This window comes from Ovis canadensis, chromosome 3, assembly GCF_042477335.2.
Source record: "Ovis canadensis isolate MfBH-ARS-UI-01 breed Bighorn chromosome 3, ARS-UI_OviCan_v2, whole genome shotgun sequence".
NCBI classification, from domain to species: domain Eukaryota; kingdom Metazoa; phylum Chordata; class Mammalia; order Artiodactyla; family Bovidae; genus Ovis; species Ovis canadensis.
Genome location: NC_091247.1, coordinates 25,845,131 through 25,867,406, shown reverse-complemented (window position 1 = coordinate 25,867,406; position 22,276 = coordinate 25,845,131). Strand labels below are relative to the sequence as shown.

Sequence of the window (22,276 nt, the reverse complement as noted above, 5' to 3'; positions counted from 1 at the left end):
GAGGGCATGGCAACCCACTCCAGTATTCTTGCCTGGAGAATTCCCAGGGACAGAGGAGCCTGGCGGGCTACAGTGCATGGCTTCGCTAAGAGTCAGACACAACGGAGTGACTAAGCATAGCACAGCATCACAGAGAAAAGATTTATCTTCCCACAAAAATCTGTACTTGAGTGTTCATAGAAGCTTTATTTGTAATACTCAAAAACTGACAATCCAGATGTCATACAGTAAGTGAGTAGTTAAACCTGCTATAGGACGTCTCTACCCTGAGATACTATTTAGCAGTAGAAAGCAGGGAACTGTGCACATAGACAACAAAAGACAGTTAAGCTGAGTGAAGGAAAAAGGCTTCTCGAAAGGTTACATTCTGTCTGATTCCATGTATATAACATTCTTGAAATAACAGTGTCTCAGAAATGGAGAGCAGACCAGTGGGCCAGGGTAAAGGAGGAGTGGGTGGGGAGGAATGATGGGGCTCTAGAAGGACAATGTGACAGTCCTGTGACGGGAATATTTTGTGCGTCACTATCAAAATGAGCACCCTGGTGTGGTATTGTACCATAGTTTTCAAGATTTTACCTTTGGCAGAACCTGGGTAAAGGAGTCACATGATTTCTCTGTATTATTTTTTATAACTACTTCTAAGTCTTCAATTAGATCAAAATAAACTGAAGACTTTTAAAAAGTCTTCAACCACGATTTCTATAGAATTCTGCTTGGTTTTTTTACTACGTTATGTCCGACTCTTTTGTGACCTCATGGCCTGTAGCCTGCCAGGCTCCTCTGTCCATGGGATTTCTCAGGCAAGAACAGTGGAGTGGGTTCCCATTTCCTTCTCCAGGAGATCTTCCCAATCCAGGGATCGAATTCGTGTCTCCTGCCTTGGGAGACAGGTTCTTTACCATTGAGCCACCTGGGAAGCCACTCATAAGGATGTAAATGTTCCCTGCTTTTTAATAAGCTGCTGTTTAGTGATAGAGAGCCAGAGATTTTTATAATAAATAACTTAAAAGTTGGAGACATTAAACGTTCTTCAAAAACATTTGGAAGGTTTGGTAAAATATAGTTGATTTATTTTCATATTTTAACTACAAAGTGTGACCACTGTGTGTTGAACTCTTGGTTAAAACATACATGAACCGTCTCTAATTTTATTATGACATAGTCTCAATATGGCAGTTATAATTCTATGCTGTCTCTGCAGTGGATACATTTAGCAATGTCTGAATATAATGTTTGGTTGGGGTTGGAGGAGAGAGTGCTGCTGGCATCTGGTGGATAGTGGCTAGAGATGCTATTAAATATCCCACAATGCCGAATGAAGATAGCTTCTCTCCAACAAAAAGTGATCTGACTCAAGATGTTGGTATTGTCCATATTGAAAAAGAACCCTGTGAAATACTTGTTAGAACCTATAAGGACTTTAAAAATAGCAGTTAATCATATGAATTAATGTCATTTGTTCATTGATTAAAGGCCTCTCTAGTGGCTCAGTGGTAAAGAACCCACCTACCAGTGCAGGAGATGCAGGTTCAATCCCTTGGTCAGGAAGATTTGGTGGAGAAGGAAATGGCAACCTACTCCCGTATTACTGCATGGACAGAGGACCCTGGCAGGCTACAGTTCATGGGGTGTCAAAGAGTTGGATACAATTTAGTGACTGAGTATGCATTTACTCATTGATTGAAATTAACATTTAAAATTATACTTTCTATAACTTTTTTCATCGGTAGCACTGCTGATCTTTCTCCTGCTAACAAATAGTTGGATGATTGTAGTGATTGAATTAGATTGATTGTTTTCTCTCATTTTTTAAAATTCATAGACAGCAGCAGAAGTTGGAATAATTGAGAGTATTCAGCTCAAAAACTTCATGTGTCATTCGATGCTTGGACCCTTTAAGTTTGGTTCTAATGTCAACTTTGTTGTTGGCAATAATGGAAGTAAGTGCTTTTGCCTTCCTTCTTATTTGACTTTGAGCAGTACACTGAAGTCAGAATGCTTTAACTTTTTAAAATAGGTGCCTATTAGTGCTGATACAGCTAAGTTTTAGACCTCTGGTTTATGGTCATGAATTTTTCAGTATTTGCTGCCAATCTGCTGCTGCTGCTGCTGCTAAGTCGCTTCAGTCGTGTCTGACTCTGTGCGACCCCATAGACTGCTGCCAGTCTACACTTTAAGAAAATAATGAGTTAACTCTGGGTTCGTTATGCAAGAGGAATAAACCTTTCCTTCATGTTGTTTGCCACTTTATTTTTTTAATTGAAGGATAATTGCTTTAAAGGATATTGTGGTTTTCAATCAAACATCAACAAGAATCAGCCATAGGTACACCCATGTCCCCACCCCTCCCTCCCAAACCTCCCTTCCAACTCCTTCCCAATCCCACTCTTCTAGAATGCATAGTGATTTGAATCTATGTATCTTGGAATTCATACCATAGAAGAGTGGGCAAGCTATCCTCATTGCTGTTGAGGCAGTCCTGTGTCTTGTATCTATTAAATGTTGTAACAGCATGAATGAAGTGCCATGGGAATCCAAACAAGAAAGAAATGTGAATTCTCACTCAATGTGGCCAATGAAAGCTTTCAAAAGAGATGGTATTTCTGGTGGTACTTGAATAAAAATGAAAGATCTTTTAGATCTTCTGGGGAAGAAGTAGCTGAGACATAGAGGAAGACATAGGAGTTGGAAAGATGAGTTAGGCAGCCTTCGTAGTGAACCTGCTGGGTATGTGGTGAACCATGTTGGCTGCTTGACTGAGCCAGTAGAGAGGGAGAGGAACTTGCCAGGGTCCAGGGATGGTGGTCATCCTAGAACATGAAACTAGTACAGATAGCTCCGTGGTCTGTTTAGTTGTTCTTTGTTTTCCCTCCTCTGTTAGTTCAAGAGAAAAGTTTTTTCAGAAGGAGAGAACAGACAAAGGACCAGAGCTATGGGGAGGTCAAACAGGACAAGTAGTGAAGACAGACTGGTCGGTTCTGCAGTTAGAGCTTAACATTGGTGATAGTGAAGGTATTAATCTAATGCGGGTGGTGGAAGCTGTGAATTTGGAAATGAAGGAAAAGGAGAGATTAGGATAGGAACTCGAAAGGCATCCCAGAAACTAAATTGGGTTAACTGTTGTATACTTGGTTTAATTTAGAGTATGTTGTGAAAGATGATGAGTTGGTAAGAATTGATCTTTTTGGTTGATTGTGGAGTTCAGAAAATGGTTGTCATATCTGGGTAACTGTTACAGATTTTGCTATTTTAGCTTGTGATATTTTTTGTCTGTTAGGAGTAAAAACGAATATTCTTTAAAGAGTGAGCAAATGAATAATACTCAAATTAGGAATAGTAATCGTCAAAATATCGCAAAATATAAAAATATCTGTCTATATGACTGGTAGTTTTTCGCATTTAAATTCATTTATTCAGCAAATATGTGATTGCCTATTATGGGCTGATATTGGAGATAGCCGCTGAGTTAAGGTAAGGTCCTGTCCCTGTGGAGCTTGCAGTCAGGGTCAAAAATAGTTTTGGGCTTCTGAGAATTTATGGGAAAAGAAAAATCTAATTTTAATTAATTTAGGATGTAAGAAACATTAGATGAGTTAGATATATTTGGGTTAATCAGAAAGATAAGTTCATTTAATATCTGACAGGTCAGGATGATACTGTGAATTTTAGGTTGGAAAGTTTTCAACTGTTTTTTTTCCATTTCTGGGAAAAATTTGATTCCTGAAATGTACTACTGATTTTTTTTTTCTCCTAATAGCAGCAGCTAAATATTTCATGATGTATACAACTTTTTGTTTGCTTTTGGCACTGGAAGAAAACTGTAATTAAAGTGTAACACTTCCTTTCAGGGATAGACTATTTCACATCTTCTCTGAGAAATATTTTTACATCAAATTATAGGAATCATACTTCTCCCTCTCTAATGCATGTGATTTCCTCAACACCTGTTCTTTAGGTGGCAAGAGTGCGGTGCTCACAGCTCTCATAGTGGGTCTTGGTGGAAAAGCTGTCACTACTAATCGAGGATCTTCTTTAAAAGGTTTTGTGAAGGATGGACAGAAGTAAGTGTTGGCTTTCTACATGTATCTTTCAGTTCTTTAATAAGAAGCAGCTTTAGATTCCCAATTCATGTAGACATTGTCATAAATGAATTGGCTTCCCAGAAGTGGCGCAGAGGTGTCAGGTGTCATATCTTTTCATTCCTTTCGCTTCCCCACTGTTGCCTCTTTGTCTCTCCTGACAGAATGCTTGTGTCATTTAATGCCATGCACCTCCCCCCGACACTTGTTTCTTTTACCTTTATGGAAGAATGAGCAGTGATAGATTTGTGTACTTCCATCTAAAGGAATATTTATGAACATGGGACTTTAAATTTTTTCGGCCTCATAGCATGCGGGATCTTACCCCGACCAGGGATCGAGCTGCTGCCTTCTGCAGGAAGTGCAGAGCCTTATCCACTGGACCGCCAGGACTTCTCTGGCTCTTGTCCCGAGTCCAGCTTCAGCAAGTACATGTTGATACCACGTGAGCTAGAGCAGAATTAGTAACCAGTCAAGGTGTCCCTAAACAGAATTCTGTCTCCAACTCTCTTAATTCAAAAAAGAAGCATTCCATTCGGTCTCTCATTTTGTATGCTTTACTCAGGTGGTTCACCAGTGAATTTGGTGTGAGGACTACAATCACAAGCCTCTTTGTGGTTCATCGTGACCTTTGTGAATGTTTATATAACAACCATGTGTGGCTTTCTGTTTGTGTTTCTTTCGCTGAATGTTTGTCTTACATTCACCGTCACCTAACTCTATGTTAATTGCCTGGTTTACATCATCATAGACTGGTGGCCTTTTGTCCATTAGGAGCTCTTGTCAGGCTGATCTCCTTATTCTTTTTAGTTCAGCCTCAGAAAACCCTGAAGGGATCCTCGTTTCTCCTCTGAACTGGATGTCCAGACTGTCATCCCAGCTCCCACAGTGAGGCGGCTCCCACTGCTTGTTTCTCCCTCACATACTCGGTGCCCAAGGACTTCTGGAACTTTGATAATTAACACCGATTGTCATTTTGTCCCCCTTGTAGCTGACTTTCCTTCTGCTCAGTGTTATATCCATTTAACTTCCCCCATTTTCCATTTGATTTCTAAAAAACAGAATGGGGATGTGATGTGAATCAGAATTGCAGGTTTCTTATGTATTTCTCAGAAATGTTAGGAATCTTACCCCTAAGCCAAGGTTCCAAGTGGACTTAGGAGGAGGGAGGAAAAGATAAACAGAAAATTACTTTCCGTGCTGTATGGCCTTGGAAAGGAACTACTTGAAAACAATTCTCCAGCATGTTTTCTGTCTCTCCCGACCTTATTTGGGCTCGAGTCTGGCAAGGTCTTCTCTCCCACAGTCTCTAAAGAAAATTATGTCTGAAGTCAAAAGTTAGCTACTTGAACACTTCAAAGTTGATGGTCTCAACTCTGTTTCAGTTCAAGTTATCCAAGTATTTACCTAGTCTACCTAGCTAGATAACCCATTGATCTTTCAAATAGAAACCTCAGGAAGAAATTTTTTATTCTGTACCATTAAGTGTTTTATGTCTCAGTTAAAGATTAAAATTTTTTTTTCCGTATGGGAAGTACCTGGACCCAAGCAGAAGCTTCTTTCCGAGATTTGTCCTTGGAATGCCATTAAAAAAAGAAAGATGGATAAAGGCTAGTTTGCACAAATCGCCACCATTGAAGGACACAGCTGCCTAGTAGATAGGAACATTAAAATATTTTAAACAGAGGTAATAACAGCTAAAAGCTTTGACCTGAGCTCAGTCTGCTTTGTACTGACCTTGTCTGAAAAAGTAGCTAAAAACAGCTTTTCCAAACCCATTCCTACTCCTCTTGTCCCTGTCTTCCTCATTTAAAACGCTTGGTGGCTATAAAATTTCTCTAATTTTATAATCTCTGATTCTGTCATCACTTTTGTTTTTTTAACAGAATTAGCTCACTGAGTATTATGTTTTTGTTTTGTGTCTAAAATCTGTGTGGCTGTTCCATCTTTCCTGAGGGTGCCTGTCAGTCAGGCACAGGTTTAAGGTGGTCCTCAAGACTCCCCTCCCCCCATCTGAAACAGCCTACTTGTGACACTTGAGCTCCAGGCTGCCTTTGTAGAGGGTTCCAACCCTATAAGATGGTTAGGAGAAGCCAGAGGACTGACTGTGCCTAGAGGCTCTTTACCTGGGGCTCCACCCTCTGATCATCCAGCGAGGCTTTGCAGTTGTAAGGATATGTCTCCTCCTCTCTGATACCAAAGTCTCAGGCCCATAGCCCTTCACATTCTTCAGCAGGTTCAGTTCACTGTTCCCTCCCTCAGCCTCCCTGATCCTAGTCCTGGGATCTAGGCACCAGGCCAGTTTTTGACATCAGCTGTAGCATTGGGGGAGTGGGTTATGGAGGGATACTACACATGCCTGATTGACTTAGTCATGTTTACAGAAGGTACTGCAGATTAGCTAGCCACCCAGAGAAGGAACAGGTGTGTCCTTATTCTACATGGCATTTTCCTTATTCCTTGTGCCTCGTTTCCATCAATACACAATGCTACAGTCACCTCTGTACAGATAAGGATCTCCTGAAGCCGAGAAAGAAGCCACAGCCCCCTGGAGAAGGAAATGGCAACCCACTCCTGTATTCTTCCCTGGGAAATCCCACAGACAGAGGAACCTGGCAGCCTATAATCCATGGGTTGCAAAAGACTTGGACACGACTTAGTGACTAAACAACCACCGCCCTTCACTCTGCACTTCAGTTGCGTTTTCCTTCGGGGACCTCCAGCACGCACTGCCCTTTTCCACTTAAGTAGCATTAGACGCCCTGCGCCCTTTCTACGTCATCTCCCTTCATGGCCCGCCTCCCTGGTGATTGTAAGCCACACTTTGCAAGTTCGTAACCTTTATATGTGCAGGTGTATAAAATAAGACATATATGTGGAGAAGCACACAAAAGTAAAAAAAAAAACAAAACTTCAGGTTTCCCTTCTTGCCGGGACCAGAGACGTGTGCCATCTGTTGTTCTGGGTTTGAAAATGGTAGCCTGTTACATGTTTCCTCTTTCACTGTTGTTCCTTTCTTTTTCTGTTTTAAGCCACTTGCGTCTTTTCTTATCATTGGGGATTTTCTGTGACTTTTCTTTATTAATTACTTTCACAGTCCCTCATTGCTGCAGCATCAAGAGGTAAATGTCTAATAAAGCTGCATTTCCCTTGTGCTCATATTTTATGGCCACATTGTGTCCCATTCTCTTCTACCCACTTTGACGTGGGCCTTCTCTCCTTCATCCCATGTGTAGGACTTGCTCAGCTAGTTTTTAATTATTTTTATCCCGAGAAAGTTGTTCGATACATAGCTATAGATTCAGTGTGTTGTGGAGGTCAGTTCGGGATCCTGTAGCCATCTTGAACCGAAACCCCTAGAAATTCTAATTTTGACAGGAACTTCAGTGACTTCTTTGTGAGAGTGACATATGAGAAAATAATTTTTGTTAAAAGCAGCTTTATTGTAGCATTTTCATAAATTTCACTTGTCAAAAGTGTATAGTTTGAGTTTTAAATATGTAAAAATCTTCATGATGATAAATAAAAAATAGCTTTTGGATCCCCCCCAAAAAAATGAAGCCACAGCCTTAGGGCAGCACTACGTATGCTTGTGTGTGTGTGTGTGTGTGCACGTGTGCTGTCATTCTGGAGGAGCTCTCCATGGTCGTTCCACTTCTCACTGAAGGGTCTCTCTAGTGACAGACACTGGGCTCTATGGCTCTTGACCCACATTCCACACCAGCCACGTTAGTAAGTGGGGAGACAGCAGTCAGTCCCAGCACAGGTATCCTGTTTCCTTATATAGGTTTTCTGAGCAGTCGTTATGAAGGGTATTTTTTGTAAGCCTTAAATGTTTATAAATAACTTGCCTTTCTTATGAATTCATATGGTATTGGGATATCAGTGTCTGCAAAGCTCTCACAATAGTAAAAATAGCTTTCAAATGCAAGGAGTGGCTCAGAAGGAAAATAAAGTTGGTGTTTGCAAATCAAGGGAGGTATCACTTTATTTTTAAAAATGTTTTCATGAGTTACAAATATTTTTGGCTTTATGTTGTAGGCCAGATACCCTTCCCCTATCATAGACTTTAGCTGATAGTTTTCAACCTTGACTGTTCATTAGAATCACCGCAGAGAGCTTTAAAAGCTCATTAATTAGAACTTTTCAGGAGTATGTCTGTCTTAGTTAGATATTGCTATTCCTGATTAAAAACGTACACACCCCAAGCCACTCAAGGCATCTTGAGATAGTTCATAAAGATGTAGGATGTATATCTTGGAAGCTGCAAGGAAGAAGCATAATTGGATCAGGAGTAACTGGAACTGAGAGACTCAGAACCAAAGATCGTCACTCTCTGGGTCTTTCTGTTCTGTGTCTCTGGCTCTTTGTGTCTTTGTTTCTGGATCTGTGTCTTCCTGCCTTCGTCAGGCTTATGCTTACAGCTCTTCCTTTCCACTACCTCCCTCCCTGTCCTCAATGGCTGCACTTTTTTTAAAAAGCATTTTATTTTATATTGAAGTGTAGCTGATTAACAATGTTGTGGTAATTTCAGGTGCACAGCAGAGTGACTCAGCCATACATATAATGCATCTATTCTCCCCCAGACTCCTCTGCCATTCAGGCTGCCACATCACATTGAACAGAGTTCCCCATGCTATACAGCATGTCCTTCTTGGTTATCCATTTTAAATATAGCAGTGTGTACATGTCCCTGACTATCCCTTTCCCCCACCCTTCCCCCTAGTAACCATCAATTTGTTCTCTAAACCTTGTTATCTTTTCTTACTGCTAAGTGGCAAAAGTTCTAACTTACCCTTTCTGTGAGAGTGTAATCCTTTGTCGGGGGAGGAAGGGATCCAGACTTCAAACAGGTTTTGCATTTTAATCCAAGTCTCTACAACCCAGACATTCACCTGTCACCATACTTATGCATGTATCCATTCTCCCCCAAACTCCCCTCCCATCCAGGCTGAGGGGCCTTCTCTTCAGTGCTGTGCTCTCCCACCTTCCCTCTCCTCACAGGCGTGCAGGGGTGTGACTGTTGTTACCGACCCTGGAGCCTGTGTGCTCTTTTAGTCTTCGAGCCTTTGCTATTCTGTATCTCCTTGTTCAGGCATGTGTGTGGGGCTGCCCATGAAAGGAAGAGCTCTTGAGTTCTCTATGTCTCTGATTCATGGCCAGTATCTGTGATTCAGTGTCGTTCTTTGTCCAGGTGGTTTCCCAAGAACCTAACTGTTCTGTGTTCTGCTTCTCTCTGTAGTCTCTGCAGACTTTGTACTTGTCAGAACATAACGCCCCAAATTGATCTCTCTAGTCCCAGAGCCCTCAGAACTTCGTAGCTCCAAGGAATTACCTCCTTAACACTTGACTGAGTCTGAATTTGAGTTTGTTTATAAAACTTGTGATTGTAAAGTAATTTTAGATTTACACAAGTGTTGCAAAGCTAGTACAGTTTTTGTAGTCTTTACCCAATTTCCCTTAATGTTGATATCTTAAATACCTGAGGTACTTTTATCGAAGTACTGTGTGGTTAACATTGGTATATTATTATTAACTAGACTTCAGACTGTACTTGAGCTTTACTAATTTTTCTTAATTTGAATTTTAAAGAAGAGTATCTGGCTCAGTTACTATCCACTTTCTATATGCTTCCCAAGTGGGGCAGTGGTAAAGAATCTGCCTGTCAATGTAAGAGATGCTAGTTCGATTCCTAGGTTGGTAATATACCCTGAAAGAGGAAATGGCAACCCACTCCAGTATTCTTGCCTGGGAAATCCCATGAACAGAGGAGCCGGGCAGGCTACAGGCCATGGGGTCACAAAGAGTTGGATACAACTGAGCGATTTAACACACACACACACACATTAACGATGTCTTCTATATTTATCTCAGTCCCTGTGGGGAGGGTTGGGGGCTGCTGAGCCCTCTGTCTATGAGAGCACTTCCCTGCACACATGTTCGGGGGGAACAAGAACTGAGCCCCTTCAGGATGTTTACTAAGTTCACAGTGAAATTCATCTTGAGTATTTTTACCTGTGTTTCCTGCAGATGGAAGCAGTTTTGGATTATGACTACAAATTCAATAAAACAAGTTTGTTCTGTTTAATATAGCCTTTAATTACCAAAAGCAGATTTACATTAAAGGACTTGAGCATTTTTGGGAGATACTCATTTTTAACCATAGAAAATATTGTCTGCTTTTATGTTTGAGGAAATTATATTTATTTATTAATGCCCTTCATTAACTTTAAAAAATTTTTTCTCCCAAGGCTTTTTTTAACAGAATTTAGAGTAGAAAAACAGAGATTGATTCCTCCCCCATAATATGTTAAAATATACATGGCTATAAATGCTTCAAACTTCTTTTAAACTTTGAAAATAATTGTTTTGTAATACTAATAAAACCTTAGGAAATTTTGAGATTTAGTTTACATTTCTTGATGTCAAATACTTCAGCCATTTTTGTTGTTGTTGCATAAGTAATAGAAGAATCAAAATTGTTTCCCTTAATTCTCTTCTTAGAAAATATATTATTTCACTTTAATTCTCACTTCATCATTCTTAGACACCTATTGTCAGGATGATGCTTTATTATGTGATTTAGCATGATATTGATATGCAATATTATTATCCAGGCTGTATAATATTGATTATACATTGCAGATAGGAAAATGTATAACTTACCTACATGACATGAAACAACCAAAACTTAAATGGATTTTGTGAAAATGTATTTCTGTTATGGATAGCATAGTCTCAGTTATTTTATTATAAAGTTTCTCTTCTCATCTTTGTTGTATGGTATCTTTAGTATTATTCTGTAGTAGCCTCTCAGCCATCAACTGCTGGTGTAAAGCTACTTTTCCAACGAATTAGCCAAGTCACTGAGAGGTTTTGAAAATTACTATAAGTTGGTGTTACAGTTGCCCTGTACATTCCTATGACTTAGTTTAACCTTATTGCTTTAGCTCAGCAGATATCTCAATAACATTAAGGAACAGAGGGGATGATGCCTACAGAGGAAATGTGTACGGCGACACTATCATTGTGCAACAGCACATCAGCATGGATGGAAGTCGGTCTTACAAACTGAAGAGTGCGACAGGTTTGTTACGAATTTCTCTTTTATTTTGGAAAACTAGTAGTAAACATCCAATTAAAAAGGTCATTGATTGTGCTGGTATCACTGGAAGGATACTTCTCATCTCTTGAAACTTCCTTCTTGTAAGAGGATTGGTTGGTTGCATATATGTGCGTATGCACATGTATGTATACATACATATATTACACATTGTTGTAGTACCACAAGGGATTCTACACCCAAAGTGTGAGTAGCAGAATTTGGGTCAGTTTGAAACATTCTGTGATATGCCATTTTGATCTTCTTTCACCCCTATAGTTACTATCACATGTGGAAAGAGAAGGTTAGTGAAAGGTGGAAAAGGGCATATAGGAAGAGGAGGGGGGTATAAAGAGATAGATGAGAAGAAAAGAGCAAAGGTTTAGCTCTGGAAAGTAGAGAAACACTGTCACTACCTCTTTGTGCTTCTGCCTCCTCTGTGCTTGTGTCGTGACATGTGTTGTCCCAGTTCGTTCAGATGTGTGTACATTCAACGTACCTTTCTTAATGACATCAGGAAAATAGTTCATATTTATATTTATAAATAATTACTCATTTTAAAAAATGTATTAGTGCCCTAGAAACAGTCTGATCATTTTGTGTTTCTCATAACTAGGTGCTGTGGTTTCTACTAAGAAAGAAGAACTGATTGGAATTCTTGATCATTTTAACATTCAGGTAATTGCTAAATCTGTGTTTCAGATTAATAAATACAGCTGGCTACTTTTTTGTTTGATTTCATTTGTGGTATAGAAAGAATTTAAATGGCCTCATATGAGTAAATTGACCACAGGAAGAATATATTTAACTATTGTTAGTAAGCTTCTAATGGATCAGGAACCTTCAAGACATAACATCTTTAATTTGATAGAACATATAAGAATATCTTGTCTATAGTAATAATGCTAAAATTTATGTTAATAAAATGTATGTAATAAAGTTTCTTGGCTTTCTGCTGTCCAAGTCAGAATAGCATCATAGTTTCCTAAACTTGGTTGCTAAGTTTCTTTTGTAGAAAGGAAATTTATTCTAGAAAGATTAAGAACACCAAGACTAGACACTAAGCAGAAAGAGCAGTTATGTGTCTGGGTCTCTTTCCCAGTTTGGTTTAGAACAAGTTGTCCAGAAAAACTTCCTGTAATGATAGAATGATAGATATCAGGTATGATTGATGTCCAGTAGGGTGCCCACTAGCTGCGTAAGCATCTGAAACGTGTGACTGAGAAATCAAATGTTTTACTGTATTTTACTTAATCTGAATGTAGCTAGCAGCTTGCATGTTGGGCAGCACAGGTTCAGAAAAATAATTAGTGAAATCTGAGGAAAAGTAGATAGAGCGTAGAACACAGGCCAGTTTGTTAACCGATATCAGCAAAACCGAAAGCTAGAGTCGATGGAATCACAGGTATTGGGAGAAACTTGAAGGGCATCCAGTGTTGTAACATACCGCACGCTCACGTGTGCAGTCTCCACCAGGTGTTCCTTCAGCAGGTGCCTGTGGGGGCACTGGTGGGAAAATGATCTCTGCTTGAAGCTGCTGACCCGTGTAGTTGACTGTATTTATTAAAAAGTTGTTCCTGGGAAAAGCTGAATCAAGTGTCTTTCTCTTAAGTGCCCACTTCCTTGGGGAATATAAAAACATATTTCTTTTCTTCTGAAATATTTGAAGATATCATAACTGCTTTAGTTCTCTTCTTATACAATTCAGTTAACTAAAGATTCAAGTTCATGGATCAAAAATGCGAAAGGTCTAGAGCTACACTGAATATCCAGTAATCACTAATCACATGAGGATGGGTATTATGCACTCAGAATGTGGGTAGTCCGGATAGAGGGGTACTGTAGTGTGAAATGATACGCACTGGATGCTGAAGACTTCATGCAAAGGAGTAACTCAGTTTTCATACTGACTACATGTTGCGCTCAGTCTCGCTCAGTCGTGTCCGACTCTTCGTGGCCCCATAGACTGTAGCCTGCCAGGCTCTTCTCTGCCCATGGCATTTTCCAGGCAAGATTGCATGTTAAAATGATAGTATTTTAGATACCCTAGATTTAAAATATATTACAAACATCAGTTTCACCTGTTTCTATATTTTTAATGTAGCTACTAGAAAGCTTGATAGTATGTGTCATTTGCATTGTATTTCCATTGGATGGTGTGGCCTAGGATTGTCAGGAGAAAGGAGGGTGTTTAATGTCTTTAAGTACCCAGTTGCATTTGTCCATCATACCTCTTACTTCTTCTCTGAAGTTTACCTGTTTGTGCTTGCCTTTTGCTTACTCCAGGGTCTTGACATATAAGGGTGCCAGATTTTTAAATAATCTCTAGTATAAAAGCTAGGAACCCCATTTCAGAGGATGTGGAAAAAAGAACATGAACTTTAGCAAAGTTGTTAATCCAAAGTTGGTGATAAAATGGCTGTCATTAAAGCTTAGTTTTGAGAAATTAGATGCTGTGTGAAATTAAGATACCACACAGGCCTTGTTTGAAAAAAAAAAAAAAAAAGACAATCAGAGCTTGAGCTACCTATATAATGAGAAAAATGTAATATGTAGGGATTTCTTTATAACTGCATAAATCTTTTTTATTATCTTGAAAGGGAAGACCCAAAATTTTGCTTGAAAGAAAGATTTTCACCAGGAGTATACTAAATAAAGTACAATCAGTATTTTACACATGGTAAAATAAAGGAGTTACACATTTTTTCATTTCTGCTGACTGTTCATATTCTGTGCTTTACAAACAAGATTATTTTTTGACATTATTTCTGGCTTTGTTGGCAACACACTCCAGTATTCTTGCCAGGGAAAGCCCATGGACAGAGGAGCCTGGTGGCTACAGTCTATGGGGTTCACATAAAAGTCAGACACGACTTAGTTACACAAATTAATACCAAACATATAAACGGGAAATGACTGAATCTTTTGAAACAAGTAGGAAAAAAAATTTTTAATTCCTCATGAAGAAATAACAGGAAATAAGAAATCTGAAGAAATGCTGTACAAAAAATAAACAATACTTGTCATTTTAATTCTGATGAGAAGTAATGGAGTCGGACTTTTTGTATTTAGTTGGAGGAAGTAATTAACTTGTCTGAGACTACATAGAATGTTCAGACAGAGCCAAATAAGAGCCCAAGTCTGCTGCTTACACGCTAGAGAACTTCCAACTTTGTAATCTGATGGTTAACCAGTAGCATAGGAGTGGTATCTATAAAACAGGTAGAAGGAATGAAAACTTTCTAATAAAAACACTTCTTTAGAAAGTTCTTATATCTTTATGTAATGGGAGAATATTTAATTTTGGCTGTAGTATTTATTTTTAATTGGAGGATAATTGTTTTACAGTGTTGTGTTGGGTTCTGCCATACATGAACATGAATCAGCCATAGGTGTAGTATTTGTTTCACTACCATGAAATTTTGAAATATTTTCTTTTCATTTAAAGTTTCTAAGATTTTCTTTTTGTGTACTTAATGCTCTAACCTCTGGCTAGTACCTAGCCTTCCTGATGGCAGCATAGATCACTTGTAATGGGTATCTTAGTTCAATTCTCTTTAAGGCATTAAAATGAAATATTTAAAGATAATCTTTTGTTTGTTTGTTTCAGGTAGATAATCCGGTTTCTGTTTTAACACAAGAGATGAGCAAGCAGTTCTTGCAGTCTAAAAATGAGGGAGACAAGTACAAAGTAAGAAGCACCGAAATAAACATAAACCTACCCAAAAAAGAATACATTTATAAATTAAGTATATATACTGAACATTAATCTTGGTCATATAGTAAATACCAACTGTTTTTTTAAGCCACTGTTTAAAGTAATATTGTATGATTAATTTAGAAAATTAAGGTGGATGTATAATTTTACTGATAAATCCTTGCTGTAACTTTTTTGGCTTTTAATTCTGAAAGAGAGTGAATTCTAAAACTTACACTAGAAATAGAAGGGAATGAGTGACTGTACACACATAATAACTTTTAAATATTAGACTATTTAGTACTCTTTAAAAAGCCAACAAAATATATGACTACTACTACAGCTTGCAGTGTGAATTTTGAATGGTTTTGGTGTTTGCTATGCTAAAAAATTATGTGCATTGAGAACAAGGATACAAGTGTTTTCTTTGTTTTCACATTTGCTTAAAGAATGGAAGAACAGTGAAAATGAGAATTCAGAATGGTATTACCTTCACACCAAATGAGTTTTCTTTCACAAGGCTTTAAGAACTTTGCAAGTAAACATGTAACATGTATGTTTGAATGTAGCACTTTTAAGTAAATTTGGAGTTTGAAGTAAAATGTATTCTTTTGTGTTTGTGTTTAGTTTTCAGAGACCAGATTCTTTTTTTTTTCATGGAAGTTTACAAACTCCTAATTATATTTTTCTTATTGTTTATTTAGTTCTTTATGAAAGCAACCCAACTTGAACAAATGAAGGAAGACTATTCATACATTATGGAAACAAAAGAAAGAACAAAAGAGCAGATAAATCAAGGAGAAGAGGTTTGTAAGCACTTAATGCAATTATTTTTTGAAATCAGTCAAATTCTTATACCAGTTAAATGGTATTGTAAAATTATATACTGATGTATCTATATATGTGTATCTATATAAAAATAGTAACATTATTGTATATTTTTTACCTTCAGGGTATTTATTAGCCTTTGCTTTTTTTGTTTTATAGTAATGGATATGTCCATGTCTTAATCATAGACTGGAGGGCAGGGCGGTATCTAACCTACTGTATGACTAGTTGCTTCCGTAATAACGTGTCACTAATTCCCACTGGGCAGTAATTTAAAAAGTATATTTCTTTTGATGGGAAAATAAACAGAAGCCTCAGCTGGTATTTAACATAATATGCATTTATAATTACAGATGACTCTTCATTACATTGGTTAAATGTTAACATTCTTTTAGCACCTTATGTTTCAGCTGTTTATCTAGTACTTTAAGTCCCAGCAGTTTTTCTGTGATTCTGAATCTTGCTTTTTTGTCATTTAATCAGTTTTATGCAATCAATTGCTTTCAGCAACTTCATAATAAGTTCTTTTGAGACATTAATTAATGATTGACCCAAGTTAAATTTATGAGATGTTACACTGACCTTTTTACTTTAAATTTTTGAGGAATACATATTTAAAATTGGGTTTATAGTTATATGGTTCACCAAGTGAAAACTGAAAAAGTCAGAATGAGTATATTTATTTTTATTCCTACATTATTGCTTTGTACCTGAGGTATGTGATACTGTGTGCAAGGAGGTGCTGTAAGCCATAAAATTGATACAGCACATGTTCTTTGAATATCAGTGTTATTATTAGGGAAAGGAAATGTATATTCAGACAAATATGCATAATAATATATTAACATACATTATTTTAAAAACAATAGATCAGGACTTTGAAGAAATTTGTTTGCTTTAAATAGCTTGATGTTTAAATACCCTCTTCACGGTATACTTTGTCATCAGCAATTGAAAATAATTTGTTTATGAAGTTTAAGAAGTATGTCCCTGTATCATGTAGCTGAGTTTCTTATGTATAATATGCACTTTGTAAGAAGTTTTTTTCTGATTGATTAAATGTACTAGATTCTCAAAATAAACCCTGGATTAGCCTTTAAGAAGTAGAATGTGACCTAATGCAACATTGTAAATCAACTATACTTCAATAAAAATTTTAAAAAAAAGCAATCAGGAAAGAATTCAGTGGGAGATACAAATAAAAATAAGTCGGAGAAAAGAAATAGAACATGAAGATTAGAAACTGGAAGTCATTCAGCCATCAAATACTGAGTTCCTATCGCATGCCTTCTAGCGTTGTGCTTTGGCCGTGGCCATATAGTAGTAAATACATAACAAAATTCTTGGGGTCATGTACCTAACTATGCAGCAGAAAGCACATGGTAAATAATTGAGTATGGTGAGTGCTCTTAGAGGAGTTAAAGATTAATTTTAATAGGTTACTAGCAACAGGGGGCAAGTCAGGGGCAGTGGGAGGGTTGTAGTTATTAAGTAAATAATGCCTCAGGTAAGAAATGAAGGGTGAGTAATAACAGACATAGGATGGTGAGAGTGAGGAAGTGTGTTCCAAGAAATAAGCATAGATGGAGTTTGGGGCAAGAGAGCCTTTGGTGTTTTTAAAAAGCTGAAGAAATTCTACGTTGTCTAGAGTGAAGAACACAAGAATGAGAGAAGGCCAGGTTGTGGAGGAGCTTTGAAACTTAAGGGCAGTACAACACATGAAAGTGGATGGCTTGATTGATTGTATATTTTCAGTAGATCACTCTGCTACAGAAGAGAGTGAACTACTCTAAGGAAAGAATATACATAGATCAATAAAGAAAGTAGTATTGTCCAAACAGATGATGACGATAGGTAAGTTAGAACAGTGGCCATGGTGATATGGAAAAGAGCTTTGAAATGGTTTGGGCCACTGTTTCATGGAGCATGGAGGGTAGTGGTGAAAACAGAAGTCAGATTTGTGGGGCTGAAAACCAAGAAGAATGGAGGAGCTGGAGATAATTTTCATGAAACTTAGATGTAAAGGGGAAACCACTTTTAGAGAAAAAGGTGGTGCCTTGGGGTGGATATTGTTGAGTTTGTTTGTGAATGGAAAAGATAAGTAAAGATTTAAATGTGATCCTGGAAAGGAGTCAATGAAAAGGAATAAGTGGAAAAAAGATGAAAAGATGGGATGAAGAATCAATATAGACCTCCTCAGAAGGCAGATGAGGAAGACAATGAAAGCAATGAAAGACTTTATTTTTTAAACTCCAAAATCACTGTAGATGGTGACTGCAGCCATGAAATGAAAAGACGCTTGCTCCTTGGAAGAAAAGCTATGACCAACCTAGACAGCATATTAAAAAGCAAAGACATTACTTTACCAACAAAATTCCCTCTAGTCATAGCTATGGTTTTTTCAGTAGTCATGTATGGATGTGAAAGTTGCACTATAAAGAAAGCTGAGTGCTGAAGAATTGGTGCTTTTGAACTGTGGTGTTGGAGAAGACTCTTGAGAGTCCCTTGGACTGCAAGGAGATCCAACCAGTCAATCTTAAAGGAAATAAATCCTGAATATTCACTGGAAGGACTGATGCTGAAGCTGAAACTCCAGTCCTTTGGCTGCCTGATGTGAAGAACCGACTCATTGGAAAAGACCCTGATGCTGGGAAAGATTGAAGGCAGGAGGAGAAGGGAACAACAGAGGATGAGATGGTTGGATGGCATTACCGACACAATGGACATGAGTTTGAGTAAACTCCGGGAGTTCGTGATAGACAGGGAGGCCTGGCGTGCTGCTGTCCATGGGGTCACAAAGAGTTGGACACGACTAAGCGACTGAACTGAACTGAGAATGCAGAAGAGGGGCTGGGCAGGATCCAAGTAAGTGGGGACTGGTCTTAAGTATAATGAAGCTACCTCTTCCTTTTTAGCTGGAGGAAAAGACTGCTTTTCAGTTTATATATCAGGTTGTTGAAAGCTGTAAGAGCTTGCTCTCTACAGCTTCTGGATTCTGTGAAAATAGGCATCAGGGAGGAGTGAGGGATTAGAGTGGTAGGTATATGACGTTTGAGGAGAGTGATAATGGATTGAAATAATCCTGAAGAATGGGAAAGTGACTTGGATAGAGAAACACACTAAGATCCACAGTGAAGTCCCTATTTGAACACAGAAACTCTGAATGGAGAGGAGAGGCTCTCCAGTCAGGTGTGCAGCTTTGGACGTTGTTCGTATATCACTGTAGTTAGTTTTTGCTTGATAATTTTATTGATTATTAAGAGAAAACTTTGATGAGAAAAAATATAACATTTGATTTTTAGAAATAAATTCCTTTTGACCTTTCCAGTATCATTGAAATGGATCTAGTGGTATACTTCACCCAGTCTGTCTCTCAGATAGGGAACTGAGAGAAAATGAGAAAACTGAGTTTTTGTGTGGCCTTGAAACTTTTATTCCTTCGTTCTTCCTCATTTGAAGACTAGCCGTTTTTAGAGTGTAGAAATTAACAAAACTATTGGACATAGTAAAAGTATACCAAAGAAACAAAAATATTTTTATTTCTGCTCTAATTAAATAATTACCTAGCAGATCTTTTTCAGTACTTGTTTAGGCAATGCGTTCAAAAGAAATATATTGGCAGAAAGTCCATCTTTTTAGTGTTAGTAAGAAATATGTTGTTTTTGTTTTTTTTTTAAAGCGACTTAGTGAACTAAAGCGCCAGTGTTTGGAGAAAGAAGAACGTTTTCAAAATATCGCTGGCTTAAGTACAATGAAGACCAACCTGGAATACCTGAAACATGAGATGGCTTGGGCAGTGGTAATTTTACTTAATTACTTATTCACACATATTTGTAATATGCAAAATATACTTGATTATAGTCGGTCTTATATGTGATTTGCTGTATAATTTCTTTTTAGGTCAATGAAATTGAAAAGCAATTGAATGCTATCCGAGATAACATCAAAATTGGAGAAGATCGTGCTGCTAGACTTGAGAGGAAAACGGAGGAACAGCAGGTGATTACACTTTTTTATACCAAGGTAGAAGTTGGTTGAGTGGTAAATACAGGAGTGATTTTTGTTGAGGGTCCACATGGACCTTTGTACCATGAGCAGACCCACTTACATATTTACCTTTCCATTATCTCTCTCTCTTTAAAAGTTATATTTACACAATTCTGGAGTTATTTTCTATTTGTTATTTATGTATTTGGCTGCCTTGGGTCTTAATTGTGGCACCCAGGATCTTCACTGCATCGTGTGGGATCTTTTCCATGTAGCACATGGACTCTCTAGTTGTGGCACCCAGGCTCAGTAGTTGTGGCACACAGGCTTAGCTGTTCATGACATGTGGGATCTTAGTTCTGACCAGGGATCGAACTCATGTCCCATGAATTACAAAGCGTATTCTTTCACACTGGCCACCAGGGAAGTCCCTTTCCATTCTCTTTTAACAGCTTTACTGAGATATAGTTCATATACTGTACAGTCCACACATTTAAAATTTACAGTTCAGTGGGGTTTTTTTTTAAGGTTCATAAGGTTTTATAACCACCATTGTGGAATTCTCTGCTGTCTTCCCAGAGATAGATCTAACCTTTCTTTATAGGAGCCCCCATGTACTCAGGGTGACTGACTTACATACTACTATGTTGTTCTACTTAGCTTATGAGCTTCTGACTGCCAGGCTTGGTTGTACTACAGGGTGTAATCTTTCCCAGCTTGCTTTTTCCTGTCTACCCCTAAGATAAGCAGATAAGTGTTTTTCCTTTAAGAGCTATAGCATTAATCCATGAAAGGTAATAGAGGAGTGTGTAAAAGTATCAGAAATGGTGAACGCAGTACATTTACTTTGTGATCTCTGGGCTGAATTTCTTATTCCCTCTTCAGTTAGTGAATGGAAATTCAACCCCACCTGCCTCTCTCACTTTACTTTTTTCCATTTCTGAGAGAATATTCTGAAATTTTCACTTGATTTTTCTCAGCTTCGTTTCATAGCTTGTCCTTGGGGAAGACCTTGTTGGTTTCCTCTTTAGATATTTTCCCAATCTAAAAGTGAAATCAGTTTTAGTAATAAATGCTCAGTGTTTTTTCAAATGAAGAAAGGAGAATCTTGAGGCTGGATGATACTTAGTTCTGTAGGTATTTGCTCTGCTTGAGTATTTAAGTATTATACTGTGTGAAGTGAAGTGAAGTGAAGTCGCTCAGTCGTGTCCGACTCTTTGCGACCCCATGGACACCAGGCTCCTCCGTCCATGGGATTTTCTAGGCAGGAGTACTGGAGTGGGTTGCCGTTTCCTTCTCCAATTAAATTTCAGGAGAGTATGGATTGTCTTAATTTATATTTATATTCTTCCCACCATGTCTTTCATAAAAACCTTTCGTATAGTATATACTTGTTTATAGATTATAGCATAACTATTAAAGAGAAGGCTTCTGAAAAAATAGTATCTAAAGCAGACTTTAAATTTGTACTCACCTAATTTAAAACTGAAAATAAATGAATTTAGTTTGTGTAACACCTGAACCAACTTTGATTATTGCTAAAAACATACAGATTATACTGCTGATGTCTTCATAATAAAATACACTATTATTTTATAATGTTTCCTAAATGTCTTACATAGTTGTAATCCCTAATCTATATCTCCTGTTCAGACTTTTATCCTGAGCACTTGATTCAAATAACTGTCTTCCTGTCTTTTTACCTGCATGTTCCAGACACTTCAAACTTAGCATGTTTAGTTGAATAGCTATGAAAGATACTTTACAGCCCACAAAGCCTGAAGGATACACTATCTGGCTCTTTCTAGAAAAAATTTGCTACTCTCTGATCTGAAACATTTTGATAACTCTTTTAAAAGTCTCAGTTTAACTGCTGCTTTGAAAGCATTCCTGACTTTTTCTGACAGACCTGTAAGTTCTTCCTGTGTGCTTTCACTATTATAAATACATATACCGTACTTAAGCATTATTGCATCCAAACTGTATAATCCACCTGCATGGTTGTTTCTCTGCTAAATTGTATCTGTCTCCCTTTACATTTCCTAAATGTGAATTTAAAATTAAAATATATTTTAGAATATTAGAGAAATGCAAATCAAAACTATAATGACGTATCACATCATGCTGGTCAGATTGGCCATCATCAAAAAATCTACAAATAATAAGTGGTGGAAGAAGGTGTGGAGAAAAGGGAACCTTCCTGTTAACATTGTTGACAGGAATATAGGTTCTTTCAGCCACTATGAAAGACACTGAAGTTCCTTAAAAAACTAAAGATAGAGTTGCCATATGATCTAGGAATCCCACTCCTAGGCATATATCCAGAAAAGACAGATGCACCCCAGTGTTCATAGCACTATTTATAATAGTCAAAATATGCAAGCAACCTAAGTGTTCATCAACAGGTGAATGGATAAAGAAGTGGTATGTATATACAGTGGAATATTTCTCGGGCATAAAAAAGAATGAGATACTGCCATTTGCAGCAACGTGGATGGACCTAGAGATTATCATACTGTAAGTGAACTAAGATAGACAAATGTTATATGATATCACTTATATGTGGAGTCTAAGAAAAAA

At 37.8% G+C, this 22,276-nt stretch overlaps 1 protein-coding gene across 2 annotated transcripts in view; it reads left to right on the top strand.

Annotated features, from left to right (window-relative positions):
• The window catches only part of SMC6 (structural maintenance of chromosomes 6), a 73,016-nt gene that overhangs the window by 14,075 nt on the left and 36,665 nt on the right, over window positions 1-22,276 (top strand). Inside the window, exons 3-10 of one of the 2 annotated variants that reach the window (XM_069580237.1) lie at window positions 1,826-1,943; window positions 3,959-4,064; window positions 11,033-11,169; window positions 11,801-11,862; window positions 14,795-14,875; window positions 15,586-15,687; window positions 19,389-19,508; window positions 19,610-19,708. In XM_069580237.1, coding sequence (XP_069436338.1) covers window positions 1,826-1,943; window positions 3,959-4,064; window positions 11,033-11,169; window positions 11,801-11,862; window positions 14,795-14,875; window positions 15,586-15,687; window positions 19,389-19,508; window positions 19,610-19,708 — 825 coding nt within the window. The remainder of the gene's footprint in view (window positions 1-1,825; window positions 1,944-3,958; window positions 4,065-11,032; window positions 11,170-11,800; window positions 11,863-14,794; window positions 14,876-15,585; window positions 15,688-19,388; window positions 19,509-19,609; window positions 19,709-22,276) is intronic. The other variant, XM_069580238.1, reaches the window with a different exon arrangement.